Source organism: Podarcis pityusensis, assembly GCF_964106645.2.
Source record: "Podarcis pityusensis genome assembly, chromosome: 14".
Lineage (NCBI taxonomy): Eukaryota > Metazoa > Chordata > Lepidosauria > Squamata > Lacertidae > Podarcis > Podarcis pityusensis.
In genome coordinates this window covers 33,373,403-33,386,222 of record NC_138039.1, presented here as the reverse complement: position 1 = coordinate 33,386,222, position 12,820 = coordinate 33,373,403, and the positions used below count along the sequence as shown (strand labels likewise).

General features: G+C 42.2%; 1 protein-coding gene across 2 annotated transcripts in view; it reads right to left on the bottom strand.

Annotated features, from left to right (window-relative positions):
* ALDH1A3 (aldehyde dehydrogenase 1 family member A3) overlaps positions 1-12,578 on the bottom strand; it is a 33,485-nt gene extending 20,907 nt beyond the window's left edge. For both annotated transcript variants that reach the window (XR_013979232.1, XM_080980421.1), the window contains exons 1-2: positions 12,390-12,578; positions 3,335-3,439 (exon numbers count right to left, since the gene is read on the bottom strand). Coding sequence is in view for 1 of the 2 variants with exons in the window: in XM_080980421.1 (XP_080836547.1) it covers positions 3,335-3,439; positions 12,390-12,491 (207 nt within the window). In the remaining variant the exon portion in view is untranslated. The remainder of the gene's footprint in view (positions 1-3,334; positions 3,440-12,389) is intronic.
* Between the last annotated feature and the right edge of the window lie 242 nt (positions 12,579-12,820).

Sequence of the window (12,820 nt, the reverse complement as noted above, 5' to 3'; positions counted from 1 at the left end):
ACATATGAAGGTATTGATTGGGTTGTCCAGCAAAATACACTTCCAACTCTCAAAGCATCATTCGCAGAATCATAGCAGGTGTACAATCCCTGCTCTGGCATGTGACTACATTTGGTTGAACATTTGGTTGAAAAGTTTGACCTTCATAGCTCCCAGAAGATTATTTGAATACCTCTGTGCGGTCCAAGATACTGCAGTGTCATTATTTACGAAAATGGAGACACTCGGTTGAAGTTCCTCAACGGAAAAGGTCAGGCCCACGTCAACTCTCAGTTACAAGACTACGAAGGAGGCCCAAAGCAAAAAACCGCACAGACAAGAAAACTCTATGGGTAGGGCAGACATTCCAGTCATAACCCACCCAGTGCTTAATCAGTGTTATGTTTCATGGATGTTGCAATACAGAGGCCTAAACATGCAGCTAAAGTGTGGGGTTAGTGAATGGAGGACTAGATCCTTCACAGCTGTCACCAGGCACTGTTAAATGCCTGCTGAAAAACTTTTCTATTCCACCTGGTCTTTGCAGGAATGCGTCCTTCCACAATGGTTAATTGATGTCTGCTTTTACCTTTTTGTTGTTTTTATTGTATGCTTTTGTGTTTTTTATTGCTGTAGACTGCTTTGATTTTTCGTGACACAGTGGTATACCAATATTTTTGTAAATATATAATATACAATAGAGTACATAAAATGCCACAAGACAACCAGCAAGCAAGTGGGGGGGTGTATCTCTCAAAGATGCTGTACAGATCCCTAATAAAAAGTCACTTATTGAACAATGCAGGATGCACCATTATATAACTGTAGAGTTGGAAGGGTCCTCAAGAGTCATCTAGTCCACCCCCTGCAATGCAGGAGTCAAAGCTGAAGAAACACTGGATGACCATCCAAACGCTGCTTAAAAACCTCCAGCGATGGAGAGTCCACCACCTTCCCAGATAGTCAATTATACTGTCAAACAACTCTTACTCCCAGAAAGTTCTTCCTAATGTTTTCTCAAAATTTCATTTCTTGCAATTTGAATCCATTGGTTTTGGCAGAAAACAAGCTTGCTCCATCTTCCATGAGACACCCCTTTAGATGTTTGAAGATGGATATCCTATCGCCTCTAAATTTTCTTTTGTCCAGGCTAAATGTACCTAACTCCCTCAACCGTTTCTCAGAAGGCTTTATTTTGCAAACCCTTTATCGTCTTGGTCGTCCTCTGCACACATCCCAGCTTGCCAATATCCTTTCCAGAACTGGATACAGTATTCTAGCTGGGGCTTAATAATAATAATAATTTTATTTATATCCCACCCTCCCCAGCCGAAGCAGGGCTCAGAGCGGCTAACAATAAAAGTAACACAGCATTCTAGAATCAATTCATTCTAAATTCATTCTAAATCAATTCATTCTAAAATCAATTCAAATCATGCTTAACTAAGGCAGAATAGAACTCGAACTCTTGTTCCCTTGATCAGGACACTATTCTGCTGCATTAGCTTGGGGGGGGCTGCCCCTCATCACCCCTGTTGACTCATGTTAAGCTTGTGGTCTACTAAGACAGAGTTTGGATTTGGATTTGATATCCCGCTTTATCACTACCCGAAGGAGTCTCAAAGCGGCTAACATTCTCCTTTCCCTTCCTCCCCCACAACAAACACTCTGTGAGGTGAGTGGGGCTGAGAGACTTCAAAGAAGTGTGACTAGCCCAAGGTCACCCAGCAGCTGTATGTGGAGGAGCGGAGACGCGAACCCGGTTCACTAGATTACGAGACTATCGCTCTTAACCACTACACCACACTGGATCCTTTTCACATGTAAAACTGGTTTGGCTTTCTTGCACAGAAGTCTACTTCTGTTTAAAAAGCAAACAGATTTTCTGTGACAAGGAAAGCAATGGGAAACTGCAACAGCAGGATAACAGTTGCTTGATGAGATGCAAAGTCTCCTTTCCCCACTTTAGGGCACAAACCAAGCCTATTTAATCTTTTATTTTGCCTGTCTGTAAATCTTCATTTTTATGTGAGATCACTCTCTCTTTCCATTAAACAAAATATGAACACAATGGGAAGCTTTCTTCTCTCTCCTTTCCCTTTTTTTTTGTCACTTTCCCCCTTTTTAATCAGATTTATGTGCAAGTTATGCAAAATGAGAGTCTATGTTGTTAACTTTGTTGGTAAAATGTATGTATAAAACCTCTGTATGCCAACTTGACATTAAAATAAATAAATGCATCTCTCTCCCTCTTCAAATAAATCAAAACAAATGATCAACAACTGTTGTGTGCAAACAAATCAGGACAATACATAGCTACTGCAGTGCCCAACTCCACACTAACTGGTAGCCCCTTAAAAAAAAAAAAACCATGCCCAAAATGAGCTCAAGCCATTATGGAGTCTGCAGTGCAAAAAATGGCAGCCACTTATGTTAGTCACATAATAGGTAATTTAATGTATTTAATGATTAATGGTGCCCCTCCACATGCCTCTTGGGAGGGATGAAAGCCAGTTCTGGCTCTTCTTCCTTCCTTATGCCCTGCTCCATTTTGAAGATCTGGGAGCAGGAGAAGCCCCTTTAAAGTGAACCCTATCCCTGTCACAGGAACTCTGCCATTTCAAGGGGAACCAAGTACAGGCAACTCCCCGTCTGCGCAAAGGTGGCATTCTGGGTCACCACATGTTGATGTGAAATTGCGTATAACTGGAACACCCGCTGAAAAAGCCTGCAAACACCCTGTTCCACCCCGTCCCCCGTTTTGTGGTGTTTCCAGGTCACTTCTGGATTCAGCGCAATCAGACACACCTAAAACTGTTGCTGCCTGTAGAACAAGAAGTCACAAAGAAACACAAGCATGCCTTTTCTTATTTGTTTGCGCAAGCAAGCTGGAGTTTGGGCTGCCTAACCCAGGTTGAGACTCTTGAGAGTCCCATGGACTGCAAGAAGATCAAACCTCTCCATTCTTAAGGAAATCAGCCCTGAGTGCTCACTGGAAGGACAGACCCTGAAGCTGAGGCTCCAATACTTTGGCCACCTCATGAGAAGAGAAGACTCCCTGGAAAAGACCCTGATGTTGGGAAAGATGGGGGACACAAAGAGAAGGGGACGACAGAGGACGAGATGGTTGGACAGTGTTCGCGAAGCTACCAGGATGAATTTGACCAAACTGCGGGAGGCAGTGGAAGACAGGAGGGCCTGGCGTGCTCTGGTCCATGGGGTCACAAAGAGTTGGACATGACTAAACGACTAAGCAACAACAACAACAAACCCAGGTTGATCGCTCAATTGTGTGGCCAAAATGCACAAAATGTAGCTATCAACAACCAAGTTCAAGGAAGGAAATCAAACAAACCTTGTCCCCCTCTTCGACGTCACAGATCTTCTCGGCCTTTGAAGGGCTAAAGGTAGGGAACTTCTTTCCACTCTTTGATTCATGCCATTCATTGTTAATAAATATCTAAAAGAGAGGAAAAGAAAGATTTCTGCATCATGAGAAGAATAAGCTTATCTTCTCCCTAACATGCATGTTTTTCATGTGCAGGTTACGGTTGTTACGTTTTGTTTTATTTTTTTTTAAATCAAGGAGCATTTTATCGTGCTGCTGCCTCTTGCAGTCTTGATACCAGCTCACAGTTGCAGTGTAAGACTGCACTCCTCTGCTTGCTTACTGGGCAGTTACCCTCCAAGTCAATATGTACAACCTTCATAGGACAGGACCTTTGCACCACAAGGGACCAAGACATTCAACTTCCAGGTACAAATCTCCATGTTGCAATGGGAAGTTGTACAAGTATGGACATTTTCAGCTCATGTGGCAGATGCACACCCAATACAGTCCAGATGGAGATGTTGACCCAGTTCACATGTAACACGAAGTCAAACCACAGTTTACTGTAAATCTGAGTGTGTGGGTGCTTAGAGAGGAGATTGAAGCTGCTTTGCAGCAGGAATAATGCCTGAGAAGCATTTAAAAAGCCGTGATCTCCTCATGGGGAGTATAAAGGCTCACATGTTCATTTTAAACCATGGTTTGGCTTTGCGCTACGTTATAACTGAGCCGACAAGTCCCACTAACATCTAACATCTGCACATTTTACCATAAAATGACTCATCAAATACTGAATATTCATCTAACATGTCATCCTAAAGAATATTTGCTGCCTAGTCAAACAGATCACACCCCTGTTGGCATTATTTTCGCAGGCATTGCTTTAGATATACCCGTCAAACTTAAAAGTGCAACCTTTTGGTCAACTGCAAAGGCCAGTGAACATTCCATTTTAGATTGATTCATTTGATATTGATATCCGTCTTACCTTTAAAGTCAAGCTCTCTGCCTGGATAACTCAGCTGGTTAGAGCGTGGTACTTATGCCAAGGTTGCAGGTTTGATCCCCATAATGGGAAAGCTGCATATTCCTGCATTGCAACGGGTTGGACTAGATGATCCTCAGGGTCCCTTCTAACACTACAATTCTATGATTACCACAAACTGATCTGGACAAGGTTTATTAACCAGAAGGCAGGAGCTGCTGTGGGACTGGAACATGTTCTGCACTTAAGACAACCAGCTTACCAAGAATCAGCCTATACACAGTGACGGGGGTGGGAATCCTGTTCCCCACATCTGGTGTTGACCCAGTTGTGCTTCCCAGCTTGTTAAGGATGTCACACTAAGTGTTATTTTGTTATAGCATATGGGTAAGTGAACAGGCACTGTGGTGTTAACCACTGAGCCTTGGGCCTGCCGATCAGAAGGTCAGCGGTTTGAATACCCGTGACGGGGTGAGCTCCCGTTGTTCAGTCCCAGCTCCTGCCAACCTAGCAGTTCGAAAGCACGTCAAAGTGCAAGTAGATAAATAGGTACTGCTTTGGTGGGAAGGTAAACGGTGTTTCCATGCACTGCTCTGGTTTCGCCAGAAGCGGCTTAGTCATGCTGGCCACATGACCCAGGAAAACTGTCTGCATACAAATGTTGGCTCCCTCGGCCAGTAAAGCGAGATGAGCGCCGCAATCCCAGAGTCGTTCACAATTGGACTTAACTGTCAGGGGTCCTTTACCTTTTTTTAAGTGAACTGTAAAGTTGAGAGGGGTTGGCATGGAAGGGATGTTCCAATCTTAAAGTTCCACATCAGTTTGCTATTATTTTTTAAAGACCTCATTGAAATCAATCAGCACTTTAGTGCTAATTTCTCCCTATAGTCACATTTTTGCAAAACGCTTTCCACAAACACAATTAGAGAAATCGACTAATCATATTGACTGGACAGTCCTTGTATATGCCTACCTACAAGCAAGTCCATTGAGGTCAATGGGACTTGTTCTCAGGTGCATGGGATTGCAACCTAAACGCATATGGGTAAAGCAATGTAAAGCCCTTAGCGGTTTTGACAATTAAGTGGCATTCACATTTTATTAAACAAAATAAAAATTAAGCACCGTGCCCCATTTGTTGAGGCCTCTTTTTATTCAAATATTTTATTAAAAGTAAAATTAACCCTGTGAGGAGCCTCTGCAATGTAAATTACTCTGCTACTGCACTATATTTGCACAATTCACACAGGAGTCTGATAAGAGTGCTTCTAGGATATTGTTTACTACTATGCAAGTGCTGTCCCAACATTTCAGCCGCTTGCCATTTAGTTTTCTTTTCTACAAAAATGCCAGTGGCAATAAAATATCCTAATAAATCCCACTTTTTGTCACTGGGCTGTTGTTGCTTTTGGTTTGCCAATGTTAACTTATAGCATTTTTAAAAAAAGTTCCTTCCCCTTTCCCTGCCCGCCAACAAAAACTGATCTAGGGAAACAGACTTAAGCACCCTTATTTCTTCTGACACAACACACATGGCTTTGTTTTGGGACATTTTTCTACCACAAGATATGCTGGAATTTAGCTTGAGGTAGAAAAATGATCCCCAAAAACCATTTGTGTTATGTTTTCAGAGGCCTGGGCTTTGATCTAACAAACCAATTAATTGGTTAAACAGCCCTTGCAGAAATGCTTTAGCTGGGCAACTGTAAAAACATTTGTGTTAAAAAGCAATTCAGAGGGGATGACTGTCAAATTAATTTTTTTAAAGATCAGCATAAAACAGCAATATACCAGCGACCCAGTTTTTAATGAAAGCTTATTTGCAATCACACGGATGTTTTTACAGTTGTTCGGGGAGGGGGGCTACCCATAATGTGATGAGCTACTACAGTATTGCATCACACAGAGTCCATTTCTCAGCACCTGTTGATATTCTCTTCTGCTTTCTTCTAACTATTGGTTCTGAACTGCAATTCCTCCTTTGCCCAAAGTTGTTTTAAGGCACAAATATTTTAGAAGAACCTCTTTGAAAACCTATCCAAACAAATATGTATCAACTCAATGAATTGAAATGTCTGTTCACACAATTCCAAGTCAGGGCTAGCACTAACACAAAGCAGGGTGACGAGGCCTTTCCTTAAAAGGTGACAAAAATCACGTTTTTCCTGAAGTAGCTGCAGCATCAATTTTAGGACTGGAGTGTGTGTTAGTAGAACAGATCCAAGACCAGAACCAGATACTTGCAGAGATGCCTTAAATTCACTTTGCAGTAACAAAACACACTGCTTTGAAGGGTGAGGTCACTATCCTAGCCTCAGTTGTCAGGAATCGCCATTGGCCTTGATGGAATTTGTACTTCAGAAAGCCTGGGTAGGCTCAGGTACCATGTCCTTAAACACTTGAAAGAATTAAGCATCTTAAGCACATTTGCTCCTGATTTCTATAACCCTATAAAATGTTCATTAGATATCTACTATCTATTAAAAAAATGAAATAATGGATGAAACATCCCTTAAAATTCCATGCAAGCTTCCTGAATTCCTCTTCTTTATTGGAGACAAACCTTTTCCCCTGAAAATCAGCTGCTGATTGTTATCTAGACTCTAGAAAACAACTTTGCCCAACTCATTCCTATTTACACTTACTTTCTTCCACATTTTCTACATACTCAACTAGAGCCAGGGTCTCGGTTGTGGCTCCGATCTGGTGGAACACTCTGTCACAAGAGACTAGGGCCCTGCGGGACTTGACATCTTTCCGCAGGGCCTGCAAGACAGAGCTGTTCCATCAGGCCTTTGGCCAGGGCACAGCCTGACTCCCTCCCTCGGCAATCTTCGCGGAGCTCTGGCCCAATGGTTGCCAGTGGCTTGATTTGAATTAATTTTATAATGAATGATTTTAGAGTGTTGTGTTGTGTTGTACTTTTGTACTGTTTTATTGTTGTTAGCCGCCCTGAGCCTGGCTTCGGCTGGGAAGGGCGGGATAAAAATAAATTTTATTTTATTATTATTACTTGGACTTAACACAGACGTGTTTTCTAAATACATAAGACCACCACAATAATACTTGCAAGGAAACAGTTTTGGGATTGACTCATTCAGAGGTATATATGAACAGTATGGAATGGTTTTGGGGAGCTGTAACTGATCACCATCATGATCTGACAGTCTTGTGCTTATAAACTGATTGGGGGCACCCACTATGGTTGGGCTCCAACTCCCATCAACCCCGGAAGGCATAAGCAATAGTCAGGCATGATGGGAATCACAAACCCTCCAAGTGTCCCTTTTCCCCCATTAGAGAAATGTTGGAAGGTATGGTAGTATGTCTCTATTTTCATTGGAGGGTATAGAGTTATGTGAGCCCCAAGCCAAGAAGATAAGTAACTATACAACCTTTAGAAGACATCCGAAGGCAGTCCAGTATAGGGAAGTTTTTTTTAAATGCATAATGATTTCTTAGGTTTTTATATACAGTGGTACCTCGGGTTAAGAACTTAATTCATTCCGGAGGTCCATTCTTAACCTGAAACTGTTCTTAACCTGAAGCACCACTTTAGCTAATAGGGCCTCCTGCTGCTGCCGCGCCGCCGGAGCACGATTTCTGTTCTCATCCTGAAGCAAGGTTCTTAACCCAAGGTACTATTTTTGGGTTAGCGGAGTCTGTAACCTGAAGCGTATGTAACCCGAGGTACCACTGTATGCTGGAAGCCACCTCGACTGGGCAACACAGTCGGATGGGTGGGATATAAACAAAAAATTTACTATCATCATCATACAACATAAAATGTTGTATTTTAATCTTGTTTTTAAAGCTGTATTTCAATCAATTGTTTTTATATTTGGTGTTAGCCGCCCTGAGACCGGTCTTGGCTGGGGAGGGCGGGGTATAAATAAAATTTATTATTATTATTATCAGCATCATCAGGGAATAGGATGCCCCTATTTTCACTGGAGAAATGTTGGAGGGTATGGAATCATATGCTTCTTCCAAATAATGTGTATGATTCATCCATTCTGTTTGATTTTTGAGATGGTCAACATCTGCTGTTTTCCACATTTTGGGATGGATACCCAAAATGTCAGTGTTTTTAAAATTTATGTATATATCTATACGCCTATACATTAAGGAGAATGTGTACAAGCAGGCCTCCTTAAAGACAGATATATGCACACAACATCTACTCGTACCTGTCTCCTCACCAAGATCCTATGTTAGACAAGAGAAGTTCTTTTCATTATGGCCACAGTAGGGATGTCAGACAAACTCCACTGAGTTCACATTTAAAGACAAACCTTCCCAATTTCTACTTACTGATAGGAAAAAATACACGATCCAAACTCTGCATGTCTATGACTCTGTGAAATGCAGCTATCTTTTGGAACAAGCACTTCTCTGAACTTTGCCCGGCCGTTCTCCAGCCACGTAATGTGTACAAAAATGCACACGTTAGTGAAAATCACATAGAAAAACGTATTAAGGAGCATTGTTTTACAAAACTGTGCACCATTTTTCAAAACTGCATACAAACGTGTATAGCAGAAATTTGCACTAAAACGCTGGTGAATTTTCGTGAGGGCTCTCTAAGAAGAAAATTCGCAAATGGCTGTGAAATGTAGAGAACTGAACCTCAGAAATGGAAAGTGACATTCTCTCAATCCCTAGCAAGCAGTTTAACATTTTCCTGGAAATAAGGCCATTGTTCACATCTTATGTGGCTGATGCGTTTTGCAATGCACATCTCATAGGATCCAACACAAGTTGTGAGAGGCACAAACTCTCCAGGTTTGAAAGCAAGACCCAAAGGCTTTAATAAAGTGATCAGTTAAGGCTGCAATCCTAGCAAAACATTTTGTTTTCCAACACAGAGCAAATGGTACCTCTAAGCAAGGTATATAGTGTGGGAATTTTCCAGAGTCACTCAGAGGAGGATGAAGATGATGTGGAAGAAGCAGGGTGTATTCACGAGGCCCTAAGCCCAGTCACATTATTTTGGCACTTGAAGCTAAAAATCCCCCAAGCTCCTCTCCCCATTCCCCAGAAGTTAAAAAAAGCCAACCCAATCTGAATCATAAAAAATTTAAATGACTCACCAATTTACTATACTTTCATGACACCCTAATTCAGTTGCCTGAGTTAGCTGCCTAATTTTACCTAATGGTAGGGCTGGCTGTGACCGACTGCATTACTTGCCATGAGAATGTGCTAATAATATGGCAGAAGTCTTCTATTCAGGAGTCCTAAAAGGCCTGAGACCCCCCAACTCATTTCATCAAGTCCGATATAAGGGATCTGAAACGTGGTGGGTTCTGGCTTTCTTTTTGTTCCAATGTGCCACTGAGTGGTTATACTTCAAGAAAAGGAATTAGCTCCTCTCGATATGAATCCCAGAACCTGAAGTTAACAGTGGTCAGTTACTACAGCCCAGATCAATTCCGCTAGCTGAAAGTCCTTACTAAAGGCTGCAGTGTGTGGATATTGTAACTGAAAGTGATTAGTTCATCAATAGAGGCCAGACAGCTAATTGGGTTTTTTAAAAGTATTTTAAGTGGTAAAAGTCTACAGCTTGCTTAGCGTAACAGTTAAATCCATTTTCAAATAACACACTCCTTCCTACATGTCCCAAGCATGTGCACAAAAGACTCTTTAAACTTTCTTGATCAATTTCCCTGTTTTATGACTAATTCACTTTATTTTTGTATAGGCGGAAGTATACATGTTCCATTTATTATCGTGCATTCTTTCATTTTCAAATAAGTGAGATTATACAAGTGCCTGTAGTTGCACATGCTGCCTAACATTGCACAGAAAGAAATACACACAGCGATTTTCAGCAGAAGATTCACAGCAACCTTGCACTTTAAACATCACCTTTATGTTGTTTTTCTTAATTAGGGATAGGCTCAATTTCAGGTATTATTTTCTGTTGGGACCTCAGATTTAGACTCTACTTTGGGACGAGATCTTCAGACAAATACGTCAAGGAGAAGGAATAAGTATAAATTTCAACAAGGCAATATTGCAACTGAATTTTAATCATGCCTCCAATTTCCATGTCTTTTTTTCTTTAAACTGACGTTCTATACAATTTAAGACCTGGAAATGTTGCCAAATAAACTCTTCTAACGCTTTCTTTGGGTTCTATTTTTGCTGGGGCGGTGTCCTGCTGTCAATCTAAGTTGTAACTGGTAGATGCAGTTTTCATTTTAGTGGCCAAATACAGCAGGATATTTGCATACATGCAAAAACCTGGCACAGACTAAAATACCAGCATTCTAGATCATATGCTGAATATTATTCTTATTTTAAAAGTGAGTAATACTACAGCTACGCAATTCACTACCGGAAAGCGCTCAACTTTGCAGTCCCAGCTGTTCAATTGAGTCCTGAACAGGAACAGGAATAGGCTATAGTGAATGATGGACTGGCTCATTATTATTTTAAATAATTACTTACATGAAATACGATTCATTCTGCTTCCAACATGGCTACAGGGCCAATCACTCCAAGCATGCCTCTTGAAGAAAATGTAAAAAGCAGGGTAGCATTTTGCTTCTACTAATTCCTAGCCAATATTAACGCCCGGAAATTTTACTATTTTGAGATGCTTCACTTTCATTCATTCTCACACCGGCAGACTCTGTGGGCTAATGCCACTATCGTTCACATACTGAACAGAAGGTATGAAATAATACCATGTGCAATGGAGTGGTACCCCAGTTGAAATCACACTTCAATACTTTGTGTTAAACAAGCCATTAATTCCACATCTTCAGCCTCCCTCCACATTTGCAATAAGGGTGTAACACTGACCTACCTTGCAGGGGTGGTTTAAGGATTAGCCGAACACTATTAGAAATGCAGCAATATTATGGTACCAAGGTACAGGAAGAACATGGATCTAGTCATGTCCGTAAAATACATTAATGGAGATCCAAGAGAACTTGAATAACTTTTAGACATGCAAACCTAGTTCCACTATGAGCCCCCCCCCCGGTACAAAACTTTCCAATGACTGCAGAAGTCCTTTCCTATGAAGGTGAGGTCAACTTCCACCAGGAGCAGGGCCTTTTCTGCAGCAGCCCCAGACTTGTGGAACATAATATACATGGCCTCATCTCTACTAGCTTTCCAAATATGGCCATAACCTTTGGAAAGTTAACTGCTCTCTTCTCTGGCTGTGGATTTCATTATTGCGATGTTTCTGTTTGTTGTTTATTCAGCTGGTATGTCCTCTGCTTCAAGCGTTCAGGCTATGAGTGATGTGGCTTGTACAGCCAAAACAGTGTTATCCACGCACAAGAGGGCATTGGCAGGCTCAGGGGGACCCCAGGGTTTAACAAAAGAATATTTTGGAAGAAAAAAAATTCCCCAGGAAGCAGGGGAACTGCCCAAGATTGCCCAATGAGGACGGAATGTTCAGCGGCCCTGAAACACTGACTACTGAGGAACTGGAAAACTAGATGGAAGGGAATGTAAAGTTTGTGCATGTCTTATTGTGTTGTTTGGTTTGTGAGCTCCTTTCAATATTAATTATGAAAAAGCAGCACATGAATACTTTTAAACAAGAAAAGATATCCTAACTCAGCCACAAAGTTACTGAGGGCAAATCTTCCAAGTGCCCAGGCTTCAGTTTTCCCTGCTGTAAAATGAGCACAGTGGCAAGGTCATCTCACATAGCTTTTGCTGCTCACAGCATGCTTGAAATGCACTATATTTATTTAAAAACAAACTCAAATTCTCTCTCTCTCTCTCTCTCTCTCTCACACACACACACACACACTTCTTGGAAATTGCAACCCAACCATTTTTCTGTCAGCTTTTCTACATTTCCCCCTGTAAGATTTAGGGCCATCTGTGTTTTGTGGCTTTTATCCTGGAGCAACTTTTAGGTGTGCATTCTTCTCTAGTCTACTCCTTTGAGCAGGTTTTGTGGGGTCGGGAGGAAGAGAGAGATTGACCTCCTAAGGACTAGAGACTTAATTTCACTTTAAAATCCCTCTAGTTCTCCCACCAGGGAGAGAAAAGTAGACATAGAAGGAGATAATCACACAGAGGACGCATGAAAAGAGAAACCTACCGCTGCCCCCTTACCTTGGTGTACTTGACCTCCAAGTTCCTAATAGGATGAGGAAGCGGAGGGGTCGTTTTCTTCTCCGGCTGCCCATTTTCTACGGCCCCATTGATTGCGGCCATCTCGCAGGATGCCTTGGTGCGGGTAGTCTCCCTCTTCCTTGCAGCCGACGGAGTCCTCCTCGGCAGGGTGACAGGCAGCCGAGCTCGCGCAAGCCTTTCCCAGGGCTTGCCTTTATGAATTCTCAGCCTCCAGCGGGAGTCCCGGGCCGAGGGCTCCCATTGGCTGCGCGGCTCTAAGCCACGCCCCGCTGCTGGTCCATGCAGCCGCTCGGAGGCTGCAATTGACAGGCAGCAGGTAAGGAAGGAAGGAAGAAGGAAGAGAAGGCGCGGGGGCAAGGCGCGGGACCCAAGCAGGTGCGGAAGATCAGCTCCAGCTTCCTCAGCAGAAA